The sequence below is a fragment of the Mercenaria mercenaria genome, chromosome 9, assembly GCF_021730395.1.
Source record: "Mercenaria mercenaria strain notata chromosome 9, MADL_Memer_1, whole genome shotgun sequence".
NCBI lineage: Eukaryota > Metazoa > Mollusca > Bivalvia > Venerida > Veneridae > Mercenaria > Mercenaria mercenaria.
In genome coordinates, this window is record NC_069369.1 from 64,136,849 (window position 1) to 64,162,281 (window position 25,433).

At 35.2% G+C, this 25,433-nt stretch overlaps 2 protein-coding genes across 2 annotated transcripts; both read right to left on the reverse strand.

The window, feature by feature from the left end:
* Positions 1-16,227: 16,227 nt before the first annotated feature.
* Positions 16,228-17,626, reverse strand: LOC123548058 (D-erythrulose reductase-like). Its single transcript, XM_045335287.2, has one exon. It carries the CDS (start codon positions 17,475-17,477, stop codon positions 16,722-16,724), a length of 756 nt encoding a protein of 251 aa, XP_045191222.1. The 5' UTR covers positions 17,478-17,626; the 3' UTR covers positions 16,228-16,721.
* A 4,733-nt stretch (positions 17,627-22,359) lies between these two features.
* On the reverse strand, positions 22,360-22,713 carry LOC128559310 (cyclopentanol dehydrogenase-like). Its single transcript, XM_053550609.1, has one exon. It carries the CDS (start codon positions 22,711-22,713, stop codon positions 22,360-22,362), a length of 354 nt encoding a protein of 117 aa, XP_053406584.1.
* Between the last annotated feature and the right edge of the window lie 2,720 nt (positions 22,714-25,433).

The following is a 25,433-nucleotide window of genomic DNA, read 5'->3' on the forward strand; positions in this document are numbered from 1 at the left end:
GACTCGGTGTGTTTCCAATTAAATGAAAATAGTACATTGTACTTTTGGTGAAATTTGATATCTCCAATCAGTAATAATATAAGGACTCCACAAACAAACCAAGTTTGGAGTGATTCCGACATGTAGTTTCTAAACAGTAGATGTTTAAGTGAAAGAATTTAAAAGCTATTGTGAAAAAAAAATCTGTGTGAATAAATTCTTAATTCCATCTACTCATCACCATGGTTTCAGTTAAATAGGTATATTGAATTCTTTAATTTGTTTTGTTTCAGTAAATCTATTTAAGTGACAGCCTTTAGTTATTTCTGGATAAGACTATAAATTTTACATTCCATTTGTTGCAACCTTTTGGCTGAGCAGGTACGTTTTTTGTCCAGTCTACAACGTTTTTATAGCAAAAATACTCTCCACTGAGAGAACACAGACCTCTTCCTACATGATGTAAGAAGCATTCCATGATGTAAGAAGCATTCTTGCATTAAACTATGGAGAGGAAAACTAAATGACATAGAATCTATTGTAGAACTGGAAAATACAATATTTTGGCATATTTTCTATCTGTAATCAGAATAAATTTATCATATGTTTGACGTCGCAGGGGTGTAATAAAGCCATTACTTAAAAATTATAATACACTAGTGTAATAAAGCTTTGACGTCGACGTCGTTTATAGTATAGGAGACGTTGATCAAATTGACTTGTTTATATAGTAAAAGAAAGTAGAATTTTTTATGTTTCGACTGGAAAAGCTGAAATGTGATAAAAAGAATATTACGTTTGTGACTTTCCACATTGAATTTATTAAACTCATTGAATCAAATTAATAAAATTAATAAAATTATTCAACTCGTTTAATAACTTCAATATGAAAAGACACTCACGTGATACCCTCTATATTTGTAATTATTTTAAAATAAGATGAGAATATTATTACTTCACAAATACTTTAAATCTATGTTGTGCAGCATTTTTCATACCTCCTTGTCAAACTAGGAATAGTTCAGTTGCAAATCCATGTTACACTGGTAACATTGAGTTATAAGCACCTAAAAATTGAACATATGTTTGTTTTTGGCAATAATATATATAGGTATTAAAAGTAGTCAAAACTACAAAAAAAATTAAGACAAGTCACTTTATTTTTCACCAACGTTTCAGCAATATTAGCCTTCTTCAGGGTTCAAAATAAACATAACAAAAGAAGTGACGTCAATGACGACAACGTCAAAATTTAACAAAATGTTTGGCGGAAACAAACCATAAACAGGATCATAGTAAGATAAATAAATTCTGGTGAAAAAAAATGCAGTATAAGTGTTAAGGGAAGTGAACAGTAAAAACTGATTATGGAATATACACCACATTAATATACATATAAGTATATAACAGGCATTTTGGAAAGGCATTCATACACATTTTTTTATTCATTCCTTGTGGAAACACAGTGCCCAAAAGATACATCCAGGAAGACTCTTTTAAAAGCCTTTCCCAAGGATTAGTTACTTTATCAATTGGTATAAAAGAGAAAACAATTTGGGCAATAAGGAACAAAGGGAAAAACAATTATCTACAGTGCATCAGATGTGAATATTTTCTACAAGAAGTGGGCAAAGCAGTTTGAAACATTTTAGGTAAACTAAAAGTTAAATGTTATTCTTAACTCTTGATAATGTATATCTAAAGTAACTACCAGGAGAAACAACCATTAACATGGTAGATTCCATCAGTTGAGTGGTGGCTTCATTACTAGTATTCTAAAGAGAAAAATTTCAATTTCAACGAACTTATGGAAATTTATTTGGCTATGGATGGAATCCTTAAAAGTTATTTATTCAGCCTAAAAATTGTACAGTTGTGAATTTTTAAAACCTGAATTTGAAGGACATTGCCTTGTAAATAAGTAATTAATCAAATTATCCTATCATCTGATCATTTAAAAAAATCATATATGAACATGGGTGACTATAATTGTATATTGTTTAATGTGCTACAAAATTTAAACTTTAATTTTTGAAGGATGGCTGAACTGTCCATATCATTAGACATGGAAAAAAATTGAATGTAATTTACAACCTTTTATGTAATGATTTATTTCCTTCTTAAACTGCCACCTGTAAATAGTCATGTAGTCCCTAGCAGGAAATACCACGATTGGTCTTCAAGTGGGGATTTTTTACATTTTGTTTTTCTCTTAATTTATAATGGTCTTACACTAGTTGTTTCCCCTCTCACGCCCTATGATATAGGTTTGGTACCGAGCTAGGTAGACCTGTACATGTCTGTTTTATCCAGTTTTAATTAACAGACATTCAAAACATGCCATGTGTATTATAATTTTTGGCTCAAGTCTTTGTTTCCTTCATAAATACTTAGGAAATATAATTGAGACAAAAATTCTATGCCTTAGATAAAGTTATAACCCAAAATCAATTTGTATAATCTATTTGTGATAATAAGGCGAGAAGTCAATGACAGTACAGTCATTTGCTGGTAGGGATTAGTGACGGTATCGTATACACATCTCATCAGATTCTTTGCTGTTCATTATGTAAAACAGTATGAAACTATTGAAAATAAAAGTAGAAAGTTTCAAGTAAAATGAAAAAAATATATCAATTAGGAAAAAGTAAAACAAAAACAAACAAAAAACATGACATTCAGCCCTAACATTTACTCAGTCATGCTTTATACATGTAGTGAAATTCAAATACAGTTTAAGTTCATAAACCATTTCATCATTTGATAGTGAGCATGCAACCTAAATGTATTGCATGAATGATTTTAGATATGACTGAGATGATAGTTGTACAGACTATGTGAAATATAAAGTCCATTCCTCAACAGTGAACTGATATGAGGATTGTTCAAATATGAACGCATCTAGAACGTTATCTCGCTCAATAATGCGAAAACCACGAGGAAATTAAGATTATGTATAGGATAGACAACGAGTGCCGTTGTCTACGGGATATATGTAAAGGAGAAAAGCCGAAAACTGTCCATTATGTGAAAGAATGGACAAATCGAGGCGCAACGCGCCGAGATTGTCCATTCTTTCACATAATGGATAGTTTGAGGCCTTTCTCTGACTTAAAACACGGTCCTCACGAAAAAATCAAGATTGTCGTGATATTATATAATGTCTCTAATATTGTCCTCTTTGAGGCAAAGACAAATCATTGATTTGTGTCTCTGTGCTAAATAAAAATACCAAGTCAAATGGAATTTAAATTAGATTGCATATAAATGTTTATTGCAATTAAAGGTTTTTAAACACTAATGATATTCAGTGCTGATTCTTAGGAAAGTTTCGAACATATCTCGTTTTGTCATATTTATGAATGATTTGAAGTGCCTTTACAAAAAGTAAAATTAAACTTGGCCTTATGATGTATGTATTAATAGTTGCCCATGCTTTGTTCGTGCTAAGTTTGCAGTTTTATATAAATCAAGTAATTTAATAAATGACGGGTCCAGGTGAAGACATTCTAAATGTATGTATATGTATTTTATATCGTTATTAGAAAACAATCGTTCTTATCTCGTAATTACGAGATATTCTTTCAATTTTATTAGAAAAAAATTACTCGTATCACATGAGATCTTTACTCGTTATGACTCATATGTCGTTAATATTTCGTTGTTAAAATAAATAGCACCGTTATTGCAAGACAATTGTACTCAAGTTCAACGTAGATCATTACGGCCAAATTTTCTGGTAATACCGAAATGTGCAGATAAACTTTAGGGAAATTGACGTTGTTTTTTGTCTTTGTAGTAGAAAAGTGAAATTGCACATTTCTGGGTAGGACTGCAACAAATGTCAGTTATGTTACAAATTTAACCAATTTTACATGAACACTGCATGAGAAAGATATGTCTGCAGCATTTGAAAAAGAAAGGAAAATTATGTGTTTTAGCTCGACTATTCAAAGAATAGGTGGAGCTATTGGACTCCAGTTTGTTAATTCTGCCCACTGTTTTCTTGTTTAGGGCACAGCCATTATTCTATCTGGGGACTATACGCCACTTTTCATGGATTTGCACTCTGTGCATCATTGAAGGTTCCATGTGCACCGTCGTATGAATACATCTGCGAATGTCTAAATTACATTCTGGTACTTATAACATGTGTAAATGTTGAGTTCTGCTCAACCCGGGGCTAGAGGGTGGACGGTAGCTTGCACTTCCACTACCGTCCATGAACAGGCTCAATCAGACCGAGCCTGCAACATTTGCGGTTATGTCGTGTTAGGCGACCTGTGGTTTTCCACTTTTTTATTTCATCCCTGTGTCGATGTCCGCGTCGGCGTCCCGATTTGGTTAAGTTTTTGTAAGAAAGCTGGTATCTCAGTAACCACTTGTGGGATTGGATTGAAACTTCACACACTTATTTACTGTGATAAATTGACTTACACTGCACCGGTTCCATAACTCTGTTTCGTATAATTTTTTATTAAGGTTTTATATGTAAGCTGGTATTTCAGTACCTACTAATGGAAATGGATTGAAACGTCACGCACTTGTTCATTGCGATGATCTGACATGCATTACTCATGTTCCATAACTCTACTTTGCATTTTTACAAAAGTATGCCATTTTTTCGACTAAACAGTTGTTGATTAATTTTTTTGTATGCAAGCTGATATCTCAGTACCCACTAAGGGGAATGGATTGAAACCTGCACATTTGTCCATTGTCATGAGCTGATATACTTTGTACAGGTTCAATAACCCTTTTTGCAATCTTACGAAAGTATGCCCCCTTTTCGACTTAAATATTCATTCAGTTGACAAGGCTGTTGAATAGTCGAGCGTTGCTTTACTCCGACAGCTCTTGTTTTTACATAACGTTGCCTGTTTTTATCTATTTTTGACTGAAAATGCCATACCAGGTGTATATCTGCGATACATTTCTATTGCGATTTAGGAGTACACAAAGAGAACATTATTACTTTCTAACGGTTGAAGATTTAAACTAACATTCTGTAATTACTTTTGGCACACTGTTTGATTTTCATTTGACTGATAATTTGTGGGGCGATTTAGGTTAAAGTCATACGTTCCTCTTCAGGTTTTTTATTGCAATTACAAGTTCTGTAAAACGTTGTAGTTAAAATTTCGAAACTTTCGAATTTCTTAGGTTAATGTACTCACACCTCTCAACGCACATGGTTGTTACTATACCTGTCCATTATTAACCTGTACCTGTCCATTCTTAAAGTATCCATTATTTTAAGAATGGACAGTTACAGGTTAATAATGGACAGGTATAGTAAAATAATCGTGTGTATAGAACGGTGTCGGTACAATAACCTATATAGTAGACAAAACTAACAAAGGATTGCATCACAACCGTGTTTTAAACAACGAGCAAAGCGAGTTGTATATATCCCGTAGACAACGGCACGAGTTGTCTATCCGACTTAGACCACGTGACATAAAAACTGCAATTATTGAAAACTCTCCCAGGCGTTCAATAGAAATTAGGATTAACGTGTTTTTATAAAAGTTATATCATCTTTGTACCGTTAGCGCTTAATTGTCAGTAGGGCATATGAAATAATGCATGTTATTTGTATAAATTCAGTTTTACTCAAATACCGGATTTACTAAGATTTAACGTTCATTAACACTTTGAGTCATTTGCAATCACAAAATTAATGCTAAACAGTTAAGTATGGATTTCTCAAAAATACTCAAAATTGGACTGCATGCTGAACAATTAGTTTTTGCGAGGAGTTTGCATGTTGGCGAAACACGATGACAGATACGTTGATTCAAGAAGATAGCCAGGTTATTTATCTTTTTAGTTAGTTTTTTTTTTATTTGTTTACTTTGTTTATCAGGATATAGTTAGTGGGTAGATGCTCGTAGGACTAGGAATACCTTTTACTATATTGTGCCCTTCTTGTAAGAATGATGTAGTTGTTTTACTTTCTAACTGTAATTTAGTTTAGTTTAGTTTAGTATACTAATTTGTTTTAGCTCGATTGTGATGAAAGCTTTAACTGTTTAAGCTTATTGTTACCACTCTCGAGTCCGTTTCCTATGAAAACTAGTACTGGGGTCATATGAGAAGTCATGGTCGTAACCCCAATGATGCTCGAACCCACGACCACTGCATTAAGCTGTTAAACTAACCGCCTGTTAAATTTCTATTCAAGATACTAATCGTGGGTGGGAAACACTAGTATGATATTTTAATTTTACTGTAAAGATGATTTAGTGTTTATAATACATTTGATTTTCTAAGTTTTCTAAACTGTCGAAGTTTACTGATAAAGTTAATCGGCCGTTAAGTCAATCGCCTGTTAAAGTTTCGAAGAACTGGATCCAGTTGTTTGCAAATGTAAGGATCGTGCTGACATGTCTTTTTTATAACAAGTGAACCTAAAAAGTTACAAATGTTGGAAACATTCAGTGAATGTGTAAATTACGTTTTAACCCAGTTGGTTCTACACTACAAATATGTAGTTTATTGTAATTCAATTTTATTGATATCTATTAACATAGGGTCATTTTCACAATATTAATATTTAGACGTTGTCAACTGAATTTACCTCCAAGTCAGTCTTATTTTTTATCCCATTGATAACTGGTGAGAATATTGCAAGGTCATTTAACTCCGGCGTTCGCCCGTATTGTTAGATGGTAAATTGACACGAAATTCACGCGTTTTTTGCCCAGGTTTCCCGCGATATATATACAACCCTACTGTTGTATATGAAATATAGACGGGTACAAGTCTGCTTTGCGATTGGCTATTTACGGATTATCGTGGTCTAATGGGTAGATAAACATGTTAGCTTTACATTGATACCACACACATTAAAATCCGTTCACTTTAGCTGTGTCTGTCGCTCGCTTGACTACTCGTGTATACTAATACAAAAATGGTTGGAAGAAGGTCAGCGTACGCCGTTCAAATACGGTCCTATATTAAGAATCGTTTTTTTCTTTGGCATAGGGTGTAAAGACATTTTTGATGAAATATGTTCTGTTTATGGGCATAATGAAATGTCTTTTTCGACAGTTATTCGTTGGTTTAAGAGATTCAAATATGGGTTAGTTTCAACAGAAGATGCACAACATGGCCGTCGGCCGAAAACAGCAACGTCTGCCAAGATGGTTGCTAGAGTGAAAGAAACAGTTGCTACTGATGCATACACCGCTAGGCAAATAGCTAGTATGGTTGGCATCTCATTAGGAGCAGCTCATACAATTCTGAAACGTAATTTGAAAATGAGAAAGATCTGTGCTAGATGGATTCCCCATCTGTTGACAGATGAGCAGAAAAAGGCACGCGTGCAATGCGCAAAATTGTTGCTTGAACAGTTTCCAAATTACAATGCACGGTCTTTTGCAAATGTCGTCACTGGTGACGAGACATGGGTTCACTTATTTTGAGCCCAAACGAAAGATTCAGAACAAAATATGGGCAACAAATTCTGGCAAAAGACCATGCATTGCAAAGCAGACCATGAGTTTCAAGAAGGTAATGTATGCCATATTCTTCACAACTCAGGGTCCTGCCATTCAGGTTGCTGTACCTAAAGGCAAATCCGTAAATGCGAAGTTTTACAAGATTAAAGTTCTTCGAAAACTGAAGAAATATTTCAAAAATCGAAGACCCGCAACTGGTTTGGCCAATGTCAGATTGCTACATGACAATGCGTCATCGCCCAAGGCGTCTATTGTACAAGACTTTCTGAAGCAGGAAAAGGTTGTTGTACTCCCTCACCCTCCTTACTCGCCTGACCTTGCCCCGTCTGACTTCATTTTGTTCCCAAGGCTCCAAAAATTCTTTTCTGGTCGAAAATTTGTGCAGCGCAAACACCTCGGTTCTGCAATATTCCAGTGTCTTCATAGTATACCTAGAAAAGACTATGAAAATGCCTTCAAAGATTGGATAAGAAGACTATAACTTTGCATATCTGACTTCAGACATCCCAACTTTTTCTTAATGCCAAGTGGGATTTTTTGCATTTCAAAGTGGGAGATTGAGGTGTTCAAGTGGGAGATTTAATACTGCGGTATTTACGTTCATGGTATTACTTAACGGAAACTTTTAATGCATGCATATGTACTAAAAACACTTGTAAAGTGTACAACTTCTCTTTAGCATTCCTAACCAAAAAATAATAAACAATAAACTACATGCAATAATATTACATTATTTGCACTTATAATATCACTAGTCATTACTCTTCACATGTTCATGCATTTTTCAAGTCCTGAAATGTTAATATCTAACTAGTCTCTTATAACTCTTCAACTCTTTGTTGTAACTTATGCAAGCCTTCTTTGCAAAATTTAATACTTACTGTACTTTTAGCACTACTGTATGTCTAAACTCAAAACTCCACTGAGAATTAAACCTGCACTGATGTTTCTTTTGAGGGGTACAAGACCTAGGTGAATTTTTACATTTTGGCATGACAAACCGTCAAAACAAAATGTATAGAGTCAAACATAATACAAATTTAGGCAATAGAAAATTAACTGTTTGATTCTCATCCCCGCCCACCCGTATCTAAAACCCCTAGCCCCAATTATTTTTATTGATAAAAATCCGGATATCCAAAATTGTATGTCCGGATACTGTTACGCTTTTATAAACATTGCCAAAATCTCCAGTTTAAAGGATGTGTTTGACAATTTTTGATGATGCAAGGACAGTTTTAACAGCATTTAACAGTATCTGATATTAAAATTTACCATTAAGTAATTCCTGCCCCTGCAGGGATGGTGACATCTGATTTTTTGACATGTATATTTGTATGTTTTCTGAAGGATTTAAACCTGTCCGTATTTATGGTTATATTGTAAAATGTGGTGAACTTTGATTGTCCCTATTGGCTCTGGGTAAAGCTGCGCCAGTCAGACAATTGATTTTGCCACACCTGCTCTTGCTAATACCGGCCAACTCTGAAAAGAAATAAGATTCTAAACAGTGACATTATTTTTGTAACAGGTAGTGGACAATTTTGAACATTGACTTGAAGTCCTGGAATGTCGGTCAACTGCAGATTGCAGCATGGCGTAAAGCAAACGCCTTGTTTCCCAGTCCAATTTTAGTTAAATATTCTCGGAGGTATGTGACAAAAAAGTCATTGGTCATTGAGTTATTTCCTTCCTCTTGAATTCATTTATATAGAACCAGGAAAAATGTCAATTTAAGTTTATAAAATGTTCAAAATCAAGTATTCATAAATTTCCTTCGTTCAAAATTTGTCTGAATTATAATAGCATATATGTATATTTCCTTTTTATCTTGGAGAGATAGTAATAAATTTATTGCACATTATAAATAATTTAATCATTCTTCATAAACAGATTGTATTGTTTGTTTGTGAAAAAAATGTTGACAGACCATATTACTGACATTACATATTGTCACATTAACTAGCTTTAATAAACCATAATAAGTTTATATGTAGATTAAAGTGTAATTGTGTGTTAGGCCTAACAAAAAAAATGTTTCCGGTAACATGCTAAAATAATTAAGGTAGGTAGGTCGGTATTTTTTTTTTTTGAGGGAGGGGGTGGGGGCGTTGGGGGGGAGGGTCGAGTTTATTGTGTGGGACTTTTCAGAAATTATTTTTATGTCAAAAAATGAATACTAATAAGGGTTATGGCTTTAGGGTATCAGTAAGTTGATTTTTAATATCACTGACCATGTTTATTTTTAGCATAAAAAGTGCAGTTTTGCAACTTTTTGTTAAAAAGTTGAAAAAAAAATATCTCCAAGGCCATAAAACATTTAGGGTCTGGCCAAAAGTTTAGGATAGGTCGGGATACTGGAAACAAACAATTTTTTTAGGCCTTAATTATATTGTCACATCAACTGAAATGGCCAGCCATGTTTGACTTATGAGACACCTACAGACATTGAACAGCATTACTATTTTTTAAATGCCTAAGGCACCAGGCAGATATGCAATCGGTAACTATTGTTTAACTAGCTTGCAGTTCATCAAGCAGTCTTTCTTTAGTGACAACTTGCCAGCCTCTGATGGTACTCTATTTTTTGATCTCCCAATTGTATGGCATGCATCTTATCCATTAGCCACCACATCTGGGTAGTTGTTCTTGAAATCTTGATAATAGACTTTTGAACAAATAATAATATGATGATATGACACTGTTGTATAGAAAAATTGATTGTAATTTCATTAAACAATGCTTTAATTAAGAAATATTTCATGTACACTAGCACATACCAGCACAGAACTGTTGGTACTACAGGTATCTGTTTTAATTACCTTACTTTAGCCTGTGCACATTTTCTGAAATAGAAATACAACATTAGCTTTACTTTTTCAGGTATAGAAATCTTCAGTAAACACAGTTTTTAGAGGGCTACAAGTACAGGGTTTTAAATTGTGGAACAAAGGAAGTTATTTTTGTCTTCCGTAAGACCTGTTGGGCCTGTTCAAGACTTATACATGATATACATATTAACTTCTACTTGTCAGAATTCATCATAAAATATGTCATACCAGATAGCACACAGTACTATTTGTCCATATAGAGTATATCATTTATTTGTTTGAAAGTATTTTGACTGTTCACAACTGATGTAGTATCTGTTGCCTTTTGTCGCTGTGCATTTGAAACCCACGCTAGGGGTATATAGCATTCTTTCATGCAAGAAACTAATCCAGCTAGTTTACATAGGGTTGGCAGTTCTAACAGTTTCCTGCTCTTGCCTGAAATAATACATGGGGTCTTTGTCACCATCAAAAGCTTGGAAGTGATACTTTAATAAAATAGTTTGGTCCCTTTAAGTCCCTTATGTTTTGATGTCAACAAGTAAGTAGTAACATTACACCACGCCACAATGAACTGAAATTATGGTTATATAGCTTGATGAACTAAATTAGATTTTAGCTGAAATTTCTACAATTTAAAAATAATCAATCATGTTTAATAATGTGCTACAGGAGTTTTACATGTCAACAGGTTTCTCAAGCACTACTTTATGAAATGCTTTCAAAGGTGACACATGTCTTCTGCATCATTAGTTGATGTTTTGATGCCATTCCTCACCACAAACCCATTTTGCGGGGGATACCAATTTGCTTGTTCAAATATTCAATTGTTCAAATTTATTTAACTGAAAATAATGTTTTGAGTGATATATGCTAGAAAATGGTGAATTGTATAATTGTTTTTTGTCTGTGTCAGTGGTAGAGCGGTTATTCCTTATTTTCATAATTTTGTCTTATTATTTTGATTTGTACATATTTTTCCTCTTATTTTTTACGGTTTTATGTGGGAATTAGGATTTTTGCAAAATCTTACTTATGCATACATGTAAGGTGCATTTAATAACAAGAAATGTTAATAAAATTATGCACGCTTTTCTTGAAAATCCGTTTATCTACTACTGACTATTTTATTAGGTGATCATAAGCAATCATGATAAAATCACTATAAAAAGCATGTTATTGAAACATATTTATGTGTTTGATAGATGCTATTTCATCACTTTTTCACGTGCTCAAGTCTGGGACAGAACAGCTAGACCTTGCACGAGAATTCTTTTGTTCAAAGAGGTCTTTCAGAAAAATATAGACCTCTGTCTAACAAAAGAAGAGGTATGTAAATGCACAGTGCACAACTAGGGTTGGTACTGATCACATGTGTTAAGTTTCAATAAATTGTGTGCATGGGTTCAGGAGATTAGGCGCGCACTAGTTTGTATATGTAAGATCTTTGCATATAGTACAGTAACACAAAATAAAGTCCTGTGACTCTGCCAAAAAAAAAAATTAAAAGTCGGATATCGACCTCGTACATCGGCCTTTCTCTGTAGGAAAGACCTGCGCACGGGCTTCTCGAAACTACTCGAGCGCGAAGTTCACAAGAAGCCCGTGCGCACGTCTTTCCTACACAGAAAGACCTCGTACTCGGTCGATATTCTATACGTAACGTTCTTTTAGATAAATATTCTGCAGAGGTATGGGATTTTGTTTTTTGGTACTATGCTATATACATAGAGTCTACATAATAATAAATTATATGCAATCTTGTGCGTGCCTAATCTCCCGAACCATTGCGCACAATTTTATGAAACTTACACAAGTGATCAATACCAACCTTACTTGTGCATGATGCATGTTAGGTTCTTTCAGAAAAATATTCTGCAGAGTTATGGGATTTTGTTTTTTGTTGCTATGCTATAAAAATAGAGTCTATATACAAACAGTCCACATAATTATGCAATCTTATGTGCGTCAAATTGCAATATACTGCGTCAGTGCGTGCGGGGGTACATTCATCACCTTCAGTGATAGCTCTAGTTGAACTTGGTTTTTAGCATTGTTATAAGGAACTCTCCCAATTTTATTCAGATGGGGACACTTGGTCCCTTTTAGGGGCTGTCAGAGCTAAAAAACAAAAATATCTTTAAAGCGCTTTTGAATCTTCATCCAATATGGTCTGTAGCATTCTTATAAAGATCTCTGTTAAATTACTTTGCTTGGCCTCTTAAAGGGGCCACTACAGCTAGAAATAGAAATATCTTTAAATGACCTTTTCTCTTGTTTGTTGATTTTCGTTGAAATTAGTCCATAGCATCATTGTAAGGTCCTCTATCAAATTTGTTCAAATGAGGGCACATGGTCATTTTTATATTTTTATACTGATTACAATTATTATTATTCATGATTCAGTGTGTCATACATATATTCTCAGTCATATGGTCATGGTCAGGCGAGCGACTTAGGCCCGCTCATTCCGTCTGTCACACTTGCTGTTGTACTCAATTGCTCTTACAGTTACCATACATGGTATGATTAGGCTTAATAAGTAGGTGACCCCAAATGTTTTGAGGATAAGTAGATCAAGGTCATACTAATCAGAGGACTGAAAATGGGACAAAGCATCATTGGGGCATACACGTTGTACAAACAGCTCTTATAAATATGTGTATCTTAACTGATTTCTTGTTTTTAAATTTTTATGTATCCATCAAAGATTGGCCATGGTGTTTACAGAACTGAAAGCCGAGCTGTGATTTTTGAAAATTTATTATAAAGTTCTAAATGGAAATAAATTTGAAAAAAAAAACAGACAGCTTCTTGTATTTTCTAAGCTACCACTTAACCATAGTGTTATTTGATTGGTATCAAAGATAAATGTATGCCGTGGAGTTTAGTTTAAGGGTAAATGAGACAGTTGCCTATATGTATATAGGGCAAAAAGTTTCCTACTGGCAGAATTTCTTTAAATTAGAATCAAGTTTAAAACGAAAATATGAATTAAAATCATAGGTACCCAGGCTTGATCATGATTTATCTGCCCTTAAAAATTGATTTTTTTCAGTATTTTCTGACTCATTAGTCAACCATGTCGGCTCAAGGTCAAGGTCACAACTCGAGATCAAAGGTTTGAGCCTTCCATTTAGTGTCCGCTCTGTATCTTCTAAACCCCTTAATGGATTTTCATGAAACTTGGGTCAATTGATAACCTCATCAAGACAATGTGCAGAACTTATGATTCAACCATGTCGGCTCAAGATCAAGGTCACAACACGAGATCAAATGTTTTAGCCTTCCATTTTGTGTCCGCTCTGTATCTTCTAATCCCCTTGAGGTATTTTCATGAAACTTGGGTCAAATGATCACCTCATCAAGACAATGGCAGAACTTGAGTCAACCATGTCGGCTCAAGGTCAAGGTCACAACTCGAGATCAAATTGTGTCCGTTCTGTATCTCCTAAACCCCTTGAGGATTTTCATGAAACTTGGGTCAAATTGTCACCTCATGAAGACGATGTGCAGAACTAATAAGTTAGCCATGTCGGCTCAAGGTCAAGGTCACAACTCCAGGTCAAAGGTTTGAGCTCTGTATCTCCTAAACCCCTTGAAGGATTTTCAAGAAACTGGTCAAATGATCACCTCATGAAGACGATGTTCAGAACTTATGAGTCAGCCATGTTGGCTTAAGGTCAAGGTCACATCTCAAGGTCAAATGTTTAAGCCTTCCATTTTGGGTCCGCTCTTTATCTCCTCAACTCCTTGAAAGATTTTCACACAAGATAGTGTTACATGTTACATCAGCTAAGACTTGTGCAAAATGTAAACATGTGAAATGAATTAGACAGATAAATACAGGTAAGGTACAAAAGTTTTTTTTTCTTTGTTTAAAAAAATGAAATTGAGTCTGTGTGTTTAATTTGATAAGTAAAATAACCGTTAGATGTATGGATAACAAATCAATTTTCAACGAAAGTAACCTAAGATAGTTTTAATTCCAAATTGTATCTTTTGAGAGTATATGCACGATTAACATTAACACTATATAGATCAAATATTTAATAAAAGTAGTTCATGAATAAATTGCGTAAAATGGTAAGTTCATTGAAGCGTGAACAATTTGAACAGTACAACCCCCAAAATGAAAAATCACAAAATCCGAGTTCTTAGTATCTCGTGTGCTCCCCCCCCCAAACTCCCCACCCCGACAGCATTAGCCCTTAGCCTGTTGGCGGCAAGTGATTCTGCCTTTGCGACCAGTGCAGAAACCAAGATCAGCCTGTACATTCGTGCAGTCTGATCATGGTTTGCACTGATCGTTATTCAGCCAGTAAGTTTTCAGTGAACACCCCTTTGATAAACAAGTGGTACTGTCCAACTTGAAAGATGGACCAGTCCATTTTAGAAATATAACTGGGTAAAGATTAATAACGCCTGTACACCTGGAACGCATGGACCAAACGAACGGTCTGATACGCCTCTGTGGAATACCAGTCCATGTTCTAACAACAGCATTTTGTAGCTCATTGAGAACAGGTCTCAGTCTCCTGACTCCTCCCAATGTCCAATAGGGTTCAAGTCAGGAGACTTTGAACACCACGGTACTGTAGCACACGAATGTTGTGTCTCTGCAGCATACTAAGTATTACGTATAGCAGCAGCTGTATGACAGGTATCGAATCTTGCTTCTCATTTGCATGCCCCTGTTTGGCTAATTATGGTGAATGGCGACTGGCGTCAGAATTCGTTTTGATACCGGGCTGCGTTTTGATTACCATTCACCACCACAGTTCTGGTCTTAGTGTTCAGTGAAACGCCCGCCCAAATCATTATCGACCCTCTTCGGAACTGGTCGTTCTCAATGACGTTAGCGTCATGGAAACGTTCTCCGCACCGCCAATAACACGAGATACTAAGAACTCGGATTGTGTGATTTTTCATTTTGGGGGCTGTGCTGTTCAAATTGTTCACGCTTCAATGAACTTGCCATTTTACGCAATTGTTTCATGACTCACTTTTTTCAAATATTGGATTTATATAGTGTCCAGTTTTGTTGAAATAGGTCCAAAGGTTAGCGAGGTATATCCAAAATTGTAGGTGGGGAGTTAGAAATTTTGCTGAGTATAGTTCTGTGATATAAAAGCTACCGGTCGTTTCTTTTCCAACTTGCCTGTATACTTGCCCTTGACCAATTTTACAACACGGTTATCTGTTATTGATAACTTGATATCTGTCAAAGTTTAAACATGCGTACTTTTAGTAAAAGGCCAAATGGAAATAGAATTGAAGAATTATTCATGACAGTGTGTGTATCGTCTACTAGTTATTCATAATTCTAAGTTTTAACGGTCCCTGTGAATGATGCAAATATATGTTAGATTATTGAATTGTTAAATATACATATACTTTTCTATGCCTTCATATTGTACTCGTTTGTCTTCCACTATAATTAGATAATCGGTTTTAATCTATTTTTGTGTGTTGAACTGTTTTTATTAATATTACAGAAGGCCACATTGAAATTTAAGATGTTTAATATGTTCTAACACTGTTATATATCTTTATGTGTTACCTTCTTTAAATAAAGTTATTATTATTATTATTATTATTATTATTATTATTATTATTATATAACATCGACCCCATCAAAAGTACGAGAACTATCCTTAAGATATAACATAATAAAAAATATCAACTAACTGTTAACATAAAAAGATAAGTTACAACAAAGAAAGTCCTACTGAAAAAAATGTGTATAATTTGTGAGTGAAGAAAACTATTATTTAACTATTAGTACTGAATAAAATCTATTAGAAGAAAAGATACTATCCAAGCTTCTTATATAATACTAAATGAAAGGTTTCTAAGTAAATAACTACATGTATATGCAATGACTAATATCAAGTGAACGCAAGTTATAATAACATCAGTATATAAAGCGTCTGTTAAGTAAGGCCAGGTCTACCGTCAACTTTAATAACTGAACATTTGTGTTATTTACAGTATCAAATTACATTACATATAATTTATGCTGAAAAAGCAAAACAAAATCATTAGATATTTCCGTAACATATTTCATACGATGTGTATAAAAATGAAACAGATGTGAAAGGATCGGGGAAAGCGAATCAAAGATTTACTTATTGCATCACATTTATTTACAGTAACTACTCTATTCATGTATATATCCTTTTAAAAGCATACAAGCGAATATAAATCTAAAAATACAGTATGATTATATATATATGCAGAAAATGAATGTTGACATTGAACAGATACAATTTGTTTATAAAACTAATTTTATAATGTTTAATCCGTATGATTACATCAAATCTGTGAAAACAGTTTTTGTCTCAGAAACAACAACATTGTTCATGCCTTCAAGCACTCAAGGTATAATGTTATTGTTTGCCGTTTGTAGAAACAAACTATCGTTCCTTGAAACTTGATGATGTTATATTTTGGTTGTAATATTACATAATAAACCACCGTCAACAACGTGCATTTGGCCAGTTACCATGGCAGAATGATCACTTAGGAGATAAAGGATCGGGTCAACTATTTCATTCATCTCAAGAAGCCTACCCATCGATGATCGAGCAACAGCAGTTTTATCCAGAGGAAGACCATTCTGTATCAGTTCTCGAATCATTGGTGTCATAACGAGCGAGGGATTCACGGAGTTCACGCGTATTCCGTGTGGCCCAAGTTCAAGAGCAAATACTTTTGAAGCCATGTCCATTGCAGCCTTTGATATATTATAGGGTAAGCCATTTGGAAACGAGGCCAGACCTCCTATGCTGGATACGTTAACTATGGAGCCCTTCACCTTAGCCTCTATCATTTTCTTTGCGATAACTTGCGAACAGTTTATTGCGCTCAGAAGATTGTTGTCCAGTACTTTGCAAATATTTTCCCTCGGACAATCAACAGCTGCGTAGTCATGGGCACTAATTCCAGCATTATTCACCAACCCATCCAGAACCTCAAGCTTTTCTATTTTTTTCTTCGTATCTTCCCAGTCACATAAATCCGCTACAATAGGTGTTATACTTGGATATTCTTCTGTTAACGAATCGAGTGTAGATTTTGTCCGACTTAAAGCATAAACTTTGCAACCACTTTCACTTAGAGCAATAGCCACTCCTCGTCCAATTCCTTTACCTGCTCCCGTCACTAGCACTTTCTTCCCACTAAAGTCAAAAGACATTGTTAGTTCAAATTACTGCCAAATTAAACAGAAACATATAAAACATAAATTTTACGTACACGAGAAAATTACTGACTGTGAATTTTATCAATGCAAACAAATTTCTACACCAATGCATGTTTTAGCGTCGTAACATTATGAAGTTGTCCCAGATCGTCATCCAGGTGTGATCTATATCGGTTTAGATTTCAGTATTTGCGTTTAATTTTAAGTAAAAAAAAATTAAAGTTTAACTTAGTCCGCATAAGTCAAATAGCATTGTCAGTTATGGAAAATTTTGTACTGTGTCGGTTTTATTTTACTTACTTTTAATTTGTCTTCACACTGTTTTATTATACATTTTTGCATAAAACTACTTTTTCACTGGATTCGCCCATGTATTACGCCCGTGTATTAACATGGCGATTCACGTGATGATAATGAATGATTTTTATTTTTGAAATGCTTTGCCAGGGGCGGACATTTATTCCTGCGCAAATGGATATCTGTTATCTGCGTCTTGTTTTTTCCATAGTATAACATCTTTTAGTAGCATAAAAGATGCAATCTAATCCATACTATGTGGTATTGGCTTTGGGTTTGTTGAAAAACGTACAGGGAAATCAATAAGTCAATGAGTCTTAAGCTGATCTGAAAAAAAGGGTAATGTTTACAGTTAAAATCAAGCAATTACAATTTGGAATTTTTTACAAGTGTCTGACTTTTCAATTGTTTCTTAAGAATAGTAGATCTCAGCGGGTATTTGGCTCTATATGCCATCCACAAATGGGAGTAGTTTTTTACGAGAAATTGCAATATATCGGGTCGGTTAAGCCTATTTAAAATTAAAATTTTTGGGTGTCGTATATGTTCACTTAATAAATGAATCACATTTTAATAGTCATCTCCAAATTTTAGGTATGTGACAGGGCCATTTCTTATAATGGAAGCCTATGAAAAATTCAACCTTTTGCTGTATCAGTTACCAAGTTACCTTCGGCCTCGGACAAAAACATTCCCGCGGGTATCTGCAGACTTTAATACATAAAAAAACGTGTATTATCCCTACTGTCATGTTTTGCGCATACACGCATACAATAACGTCATGTCAAAAGTTTTATTTGCGTGCGTAAATATTTATTACCAAATCTTCCTGGTTATATAACTATGGTCAACTGTGTGTACTTGTTAAAACAGGGATGCCACAATAGGTGGACTTGATTCATACAGCTTTGGGCTATCCCGATCACGTGATCGGCACACCGAAATGCGCCGTGAAGTTTTGATCAGGCTTATCGGCATGTCCCTTATGTGTACCGAATTTAAGCGCGCGCATCCAGCCCGACTGAAACAAGTCCAGATCGGGCGAAATCGTGGTACCGGTCGAAAACGGGGTACACAGTTCTAATTTCCATGGAGAGCAATTACTAAAATAAAAAGATGTTTATTTCTTTGAGTATAACCAAGTTAACCACATGTTTACTATTTTCACATGTAACGCAGTTACGAGTGACTACGTCATTCAATTTGGCAACGTAACAACTAAAACGTCACATTATTAATATGGAAGAATTTTTTTTAAATGTTTAGATTTTGTTTGTAATCTTATTACGGTGGAAATATTTCTATTTATAGCATGCTGGTAATTATCTATAAGATATGATACATATCAGTCACACTCTAAGTATAGTTTTGCCAGTCTTTCTGTATTATTTTCTAATGTTTCGCGTAAATCGGGGTGAAAATTGTAGTCGCACTTTGGTATTTACAGCGTAGTTTTCTATCGAAATAACGTTACTTAACGAGCATTACGTAACGTAAATAATATAATGAAACAGAAGTTTATGTCGTGTGCGTCATTGGAATATATGTTCAATGGGACCTCCGTAGCCGAGTGGTTAAGGTCGCTGACTTTAAATCACATGCCCCTCATCGATGCGGTTTCGAGCCTCACTCGGGGCGTTGAATTCTTCATGTGCGAAGGTCATCCAGCTGGCTTACGGAAGGTCGGTGGTTCTACCCAGATATCCGCTCGTGATGAAATAATGCACGGAGAGGCACCTGGGGTCTTCCTCCACCATCAAAACTGGAAGGTCGCCATATGTCCTATAATTGTGTCGGTGCGACGTTAAACCCAACAAAATAAATAAATACATGCACTACACAAACATATTTAGACAAAGTAAAGTATATAGACATAGGTCAATCTAAACAAAGGAAAACATAATGACACTGTATTGGAATGACCAGTGTCAAAAACACAACCAGGGAGTTGAAACCTGTTAACGGTTTACCATATCTTACTCCTAATCCCCAACATGTTCTCCAAAGTTGCGGAAAAATGTTTATATGAATTATCTCTGCACACTAATAAAATCTGTAATAAGACATAGCTTCTAACGAACAAAAATGCTCTTGTACATTTTGTAAGTTTACATAAACAAAAATCTTAAAGAACCGTGTATATGCAGATGCCCACTTCATTAGCAAAAGATAGAGCACAAAGAGGTACACAACTAGGACGACGTAGCAGACCAAGAGACAAAGCAGGTCCGTCCCGGTCAGGCATAAGCGCTGCCTTTTATGGAGTCTTCTACCTATTCCGTAAAGTCTCATAACATACAACAACTTAGGAGATAAATGAAAATTCTGTTCTTGGAAAATGTACATGAGAAAATATATTTGAAAAACTTTAAACGCCTGACTTCGGAACTTGTTCGTTTAATAAAGACTATATCTTCTACAATCCGTCCATAAACAAACAACTATTTCCAAGAGAAAGAAGTTAGTCCTTATGATTCTACTACCTATGTTCCGTTTTGACTTGATGTAATATCTTTTACTACACTTTCACAATTATATTTGACAGCAACCCGCCATCCACAACGTGCATCGGGTCTGTCATCATTACCCTTTGCCAGCTGGCAAGTGATTCTGCCTTTGCGACCAGTGCAGACAAAGATCAGCCTGCACATCCGTGCATCCAAACAAAGGAACACATAATGGCATTGTATTGGAATGTCCAGTGTCAAAAACACAACCAGGGAGTTGAAACCTGTTAACGGTTTACCATACCTTACTCCTAATCCCCAACATGTTCTCCAAAGTTGCGGAACAATGTTTATATGAATTATCTCAGTACACTAATAAAATCTATAATAAGACATAGCTTCTAACGAACAAAAATGCTCTTGTACATTTTGTAAGTTTACATAAACAAAAATCTTAACGAATCGTGTATATGCAGATGCTCAATTCATTAGCAGAAGATAGAGCACCAAGAGGTACACAACTAGGACGACGTAGCAGACCAGGAGACAAAGCAGGTCCGTCCCGGTCAGGCATAAGCGCTGCCTTTTATGGAGTCTTCTTGCTATTCCGTAAAGTCTTATAACATAGAACAACTTAGGAGATAAATAAAAATTCTGTTCTTGGAAAATGTACATAGAAAAATATATGATTCTATACTGTCTATGTTCCGTTTTGACTTGATGTAATATCTTTACTACACTTCCACAGTTATATTTGACAGCAACCCGCCATCCACAACGTGCATCAGACATTAACCCTTAGCCTGCTGGCAAGTGATTCTGCTTTTGCGACCAGTGCAGACAAAGATCAGCCTGCACATCTGTGCAGTCATGGTCTGCACTGTTCACCATTCAGTCAGTATCTTTTTGGTAAGCACCCCTTTTAACAGTTAATGGTACTGTCAAATTGAAAGATGGCCAAGCTCATTATACTGTATAAACATTTAGCAGGGTATTAGGGTTATAAATGTTCACTTAGCGAATGAAGAAGAAGGTCATCACATTCTTGCCCCCGCATATTCCGGCCTAACGGAGACTTGGATTTAAATGTCCCTGCCAATTGCGATAGAATGTACAGGTCGAGTCGTAGCAAACAATGTTGGATAAAAGAGTTTACTTGAATACCGTATGCGGATAACACGATAAAATATGTTCATCTTTGGTTTTATCATTCCCTTCGTGAAAACAAATGTAGAGTTTAATACAATAAGAACATTATTTTTGTAACTTAATTCTTTTTATCTCGATTCAAGTACAGAATCTTGAACTGGACTGTATAACTAAATTCCAAAAGCAAAATGTAAATGTTTATAGACAGATGCTAGGATGGTTCTAGGTGCCCAAGCACCAATTAACTTTCCGATATATGGCGGGAATAGGACCCTCCCAAATCGGCGAATTTCCCTACGAGGGGTATCAGGGAAAATAGCAGTTTTTGGGCCAATTCCAGACCCCTATGTTTGGCGTGCAATTGATGCTAGGATGTTTGAAGCGGTCAGCGCTGTGAATCTTTCATTTATTTGTAGAATTTGAACGAAAATACTTGACGGCAAACACCCATCCTCGATCTACCTAATGTAAGGTGTGATGACGTTCTGACACCGACATATTCATATAATTCGACTTGCATTTTCAGAATGTAATGAAAATTAAACATGTCTGTAAGGGTACACCAATTGACAGCACAATGTTCAACAGTATCAATTGTTGCCGTTGTGATTGTTCAATGTTTCTATAGATTCTAATACTCCTTTTATATACGATGTGTATAGCAATAAGACAAGTGTATTGTATAATAAAAGAAGACAAAGCATAAATATAAACCAAAAATAGAACGCTTACATGAAACTTGTGTTCACAAATTTAATGAAGGCAATCCTTTTCTACAAATTGTTACTGTCATGTAATAAGACAATGTTCTGTTTGTTAAGTTTTTGCTTATCTGTTGACGTCCGACATTCGTGTTATGCTTAGAAAAAGTAAACCTTACAATCAGACAGAGTGTTTGCGAGTAGTCCATATGATTTTTACTGGTTAAAATCTATTGAACACTCTTCAAAACGGGTTTTCATTTTGACTTGTTATATCTTTAACTACACTTTCACAGTTATATTTGACAACAACCCACCGTCTAAGACGTGCAAATGGCCTGTCACCATGGAAGAATGTTCACTGAGCAAATAAAGAATGGGATCAACGCATTCTTGCTCTTCCATAGTCCGTCCCATAAGAGTCCTTGATGTAATTGTCTCGGGGGAAACATCACCGGCTTCGATATGATGAACAGCTAACGGCGTAGCAACCAAGGTAGGATTGATAGAGTTTACACGTATACCGTATGGTCCTAATTCAAGGGCAAATTGCTTTGTGACCATATCCAGTCCAGCTTTTGATATGTTGTATGGTAATGCTTGTGGAAAAGAAGATATCCCAGTAATGCTTGACATATTTACAATAATAGATCCCTTTATCTTCGGCACAATCATTTTCTTTGCTATAACCTGTGTACAGTTGATTGCACTTAGAAGGTTAGTGTTGAACAGTTTCCAAATGATTTCCTTTTACCAATCAATAGCGGCATTTCCTATTGCTTGGATTCCTGCATAGTTTACTAAGCCATCTTAAAACCTCAGCTTTTCACGGGTATCCTCCCAGTTTGAAACATCTGCGACAATTGGCACGATGTTTGGGTATTCCTCCGCTAGTGTATCAAGTGGTTCCTTTGTACGGCTAAGGGCATATACTTTACATCCACTTTTACACAGGGTAATTGCCACGCCGCGCCCTAATCCTCTCCTTGCTCCAGTCACGAGAATCGTCTTACCCTTGAAATCAAACGGCATTTTCAAATTTTATGTTAGATAATATGTGAGTAAGACTTGCGCAGTGTCATGAATGGACTATATCAGATATTTTAAGTAAACTTTAAGGTAAATACAGGTTGTGTTCAAAATGTTGATTTTTTATTTTGTTTTAATTTTTTGTAAAAGGTATTACATTTCAACATTTATATTTGTTTAATTAAACGCACTTGTTGGTAAGGTTTGAACTTCTATATCAGCTCGTCTGGGCGTACAATGTGATGCTTTAAGCAATGCTATTCGCAATAGGAGTAAAATGACCTCAAGGAGAGGGATGCGGTCATGACTGTTTGTTACAATAAGGCTCTTATTATTATTATTATTATTGTCATTATTAATATTGTTATAATGATAATAATTATTATTATTATGTACAACGCCATTGAATATATCATTGTATAAAAATAAGCGTTTAATCAAATTATTCATTTTCAGTTTCAGCTTTAAGATTGTTGGGTGAAATAGAGTGAGTGAGTGTGTTCTGATTTAGCGTCTTTTGCAACAATTTTTCAGTCATATAAACGACGGTGTCTACTTGTAGCAACGAGCACAATGACCAACTTTATAGAGCTGCCTCACTTGAATACCACGCCCTAGATGTGACATGATACCCCACCCAGTCACATTATACTGGCACAAAAGAAAACATTGAATGATTGTAAAGCACAGCGTATATTTGGTGATTCACCCCTTTACAGCTGGTTTACACGTTTACACGTTTTCCTATTTGATGTTGCAAGAAGTGGACTTTCATTTTGCAGCCCTTAAAAATTGTGTTGTGAGACAAGCTATTGAGTACATTGGTGTACTGATACCCCGGACTAAACCTATTTTTTATGTTTTATTTTATGCAGTCTGTTACTCAGTGGGGGAATTGTTTGAATTTGCACTGTCTTGTCAAGCTAGTTGAAAATAAAGTATGCACCAGGTTGACATGCTCCGAACGCATTTAACGCTCCAGTTTTCTTTATATATGTTACTGACCTGACCATTTCAAGGCGGTGCACATTTTGTTTGGTTCGCTTCATATATTATGTATAGGTTTTTGTATATTATTTGTGTTTCTTCTCTTCATCCCGTTACCTTTTTGATGCCTCCTTCCCCTCTTGTTATGCATCCCGTATGTTTTACTTTCATTTATTTCTTTCCCCATCCCCATTTTTTACCCAGTCCCTGTTTTTCTATATCATATATTTATATATTTCATACAATTAAAACGTATTTGTTAATGAATATTTGAAGCAACCCGCCTACTATGTCGTTCTACTACGTTCTTCTGACTCTTGGTCAGAATGTTTATCTTGATGATTCCTACTGGGTCATATGGGGTCAAAAACTAGGTCACCCGGTCAAATCAAAGGAAAATCTTGTTAACACTCTTGAGATCACATTTATGACCCTATCTTCATGAATCTTGGTTGGAATGTTTATCTTAATGATTCCTATGCCAAGATGTGGGGTCAAAACTTGATGATTCCTACTGGGTCATATGGGGTCAAAAACTAGGTCACCCGGTCAAATCAAAGGAAAAGCTTGTAAACACTCTTGAGGCCACATTTATGATCCTATCTTCGTTAAACTTGATCGGAATGTTTATCTTTATGATGCCTATGCTAAGTTCGAAACTGGGTCATGTATGGTTAAAAACTAGGTTACCCGTTCGATTAAAAGGAAAAGCTTGTTAACACTCTAGAGGCCATTTTTATGACCCTATCTTCATTAAACTTGGTAAGAATGTTTATCTTGATGTTTCCTAGGCCAAGTTCGAAACTGGGTTATGTGGCGTCAAAAACTAGGTCACCATTCAAATCAAAGCAAAAGCTTGTTAACACTCTAGATGCCACATTTATGACCCTATAAACTCGGAAAAGTTGTATAATCAAAAAAGTCAGAATAGAGCAATGCGCTTTTTTCTTGATGTGGGCAGATATACACCTACTATGGCTTTGTATGGTGAGTTGGCTTGGGAGCCACCTTCGGGCCGCCAAGCAGTATCTGTATCACATCTGTTGGTTTGTTTGTCTAGTACTAATGAATCACGCATTAACAAGAGGATAGCGCTTTGAGCGATAGGACTGGCTAGTAAAAGATGTAACAAGTAGTTTTATTTAGCTTATAATAAATTGAGTACTTTTGGATTATAAAATATTAATATCAGTGTACCAATTTTGTATTCTGTAGTAGATAAAGTACGTGTATCAGCAATGAATATATCTAAACAAGAATGGTATAACAAAATCAGTTGTAATACTGGCCCGACACTCAAGAAATGGTGGTAAACTACGCACTTATCATACTTTCAAAAT